This window comes from Camponotus vicinus, unplaced genomic scaffold, assembly GCF_025532165.1.
Source record: "Camponotus vicinus isolate PSW18456_S1 unplaced genomic scaffold, iyCamVici1.0 SCAF_8, whole genome shotgun sequence".
NCBI classification, from domain to species: domain Eukaryota; kingdom Metazoa; phylum Arthropoda; class Insecta; order Hymenoptera; family Formicidae; genus Camponotus; species Camponotus vicinus.
The window spans coordinates 4,434,792-4,436,234 of NW_028141980.1; the positions used below are offsets into that span (position 1 = coordinate 4,434,792).

Consider the following 1,443-nt stretch of genomic DNA (forward strand, 5'->3'; position numbering starts at 1 on the left):
GATTACATTAACGCCGGCTCGTAAAGCTTCTTTCCCCACAGCTCGTACGGCTTTACCTAAATATGGTAGTACGCGTCTGAATAATCCTCCGAAAAAACTACCGATTCCGTGACCGCGCTGATAGGGCGATCCGACGAAAACTCGCGGGATTCCGCCGCCGCCGCCTCCGTTCTGTAATTCGTCGCCATATACCGAGTAATAGTCCATTCATAATAATAATAATGAACGGTCAAATGCACTTTTTCTTTTTCGCAGATTCCGTGTATTTTATAATATCTAATCGTTACATCTAAAGTGCAAAGTCACAGTCAACGTTCCGAATTCGAATGGTATACCTCCCCCCAGTTGATCTCTTATATCTATTTCGATTGTTCGAAACATGTTTGACGCAAAGCGATGTATTGTGCGGGCGAAAAATGGCTTATCTGGCTAGATGCAAACGAATAATTATTTCGAGCGTTGAGCGCGACTATTCGAAGAAGGGGCGATTGTACATCACCCGTGATATAAGGCTCGCAAATGTCACAGTAGACGAAAAGTTTGTCGGGAATGCCTCGCAACAAGCTAGCTGGTTTGTCGGCTTATATGCTCGGTAGCATCCTCGAGTGCAAAAAGAAATGACGGGAAAAGTAAGCGTGAACGTTTTTTACCGTCTATATCAAAACCGAGTATTCGACAAAGTTTGTCGGAAAAATATACGTATGGACCATGTCGCATTTCTCTTCTATGCAAGAAAGTTTCACAACAACTCTACCTCCGGCTTTTAATTCCCAAACGATATGCGAGTTTACCAATTTGGACGCGTAATTCATCGTTTCTATAATATCGCGTATATTTGAATAAACGCCTGGCGGTACTTCGGCATCGTCTACAGGAATTATCTCTTCGTTCTTCCTTCTAACATTGAGGAATTGTAATGTACCTTCTCCAAGGCGTATATGTAAAAAGCTACACGGAAACTGGATCTCCGTGAGCGCTACTTCCCAACGACCGCTTAAGTCTATACGTTGAGGTAATTCGGTGATGAAACACGTTGTTTTATTTTCCGGAAAGTATCGCATGCTACTATTGCTCGGGAGGATTATGTAAAATTCTTCCCCTCTCATTTTGATATTAAACTCGAGGCTGGTATCCAAGAATCGAATTTAGAAGGATATCCCTGCCAACTAACTAGTAATTGTTTATTGTTACCTCGTCCCTTGGTTTTTATCACACGGTCTACGATAAATTCTCCCTCTCGCAAGTCTTTAATAACATGTGTTAATTCTTGCTCGTAAAAAATCCCGTCTATAACCTCGCCCTGTAAATCACTTAGTTCGTATACAGGAGGTCTTCTCCATTCGAGAACGCGATGAATTCGAAATATTTCTTCGTTCCAACCAGCCTCGTATCCTTTCTCAAACGCTGTTTTTGCTCTACTGATGCGTACGAGTTCGCCCGCTT

General features: G+C 42.5%; 1 protein-coding gene across 1 annotated transcript; it reads right to left on the reverse strand.

Annotated features, from left to right (window-relative positions):
• Positions 1-359: 359 nt before the first annotated feature.
• Positions 360-1,106, reverse strand: LOC145976316 (uncharacterized). Its single transcript, XM_083107381.1, has 2 exons — positions 700-1,106; positions 360-564 (listed from the first exon to the last, which is right to left on the reverse strand). The coding sequence occupies exons 1-2, from the start codon at positions 1,104-1,106 to the stop codon at positions 360-362; spliced, it is 612 nt and encodes a 203-aa protein (XP_082963507.1).
• Between the last annotated feature and the right edge of the window lie 337 nt (positions 1,107-1,443).

Excerpts from the sequence above, each read along its gene's own strand:
- LOC145976316 (XM_083107381.1), bottom strand. The coding sequence starts at position 1,106 with ATGAGAGGGGAAGAATTTTACATAATCCTCCCGAGCAATAGTAGCATG. Across the intron at positions 565-699 it reads AAATGCGACATGGTCCATAC|CTTGTTGCGAGGCATTCCCG; the intron begins GTATATTTTTCC and ends CAAACCAGCTAG.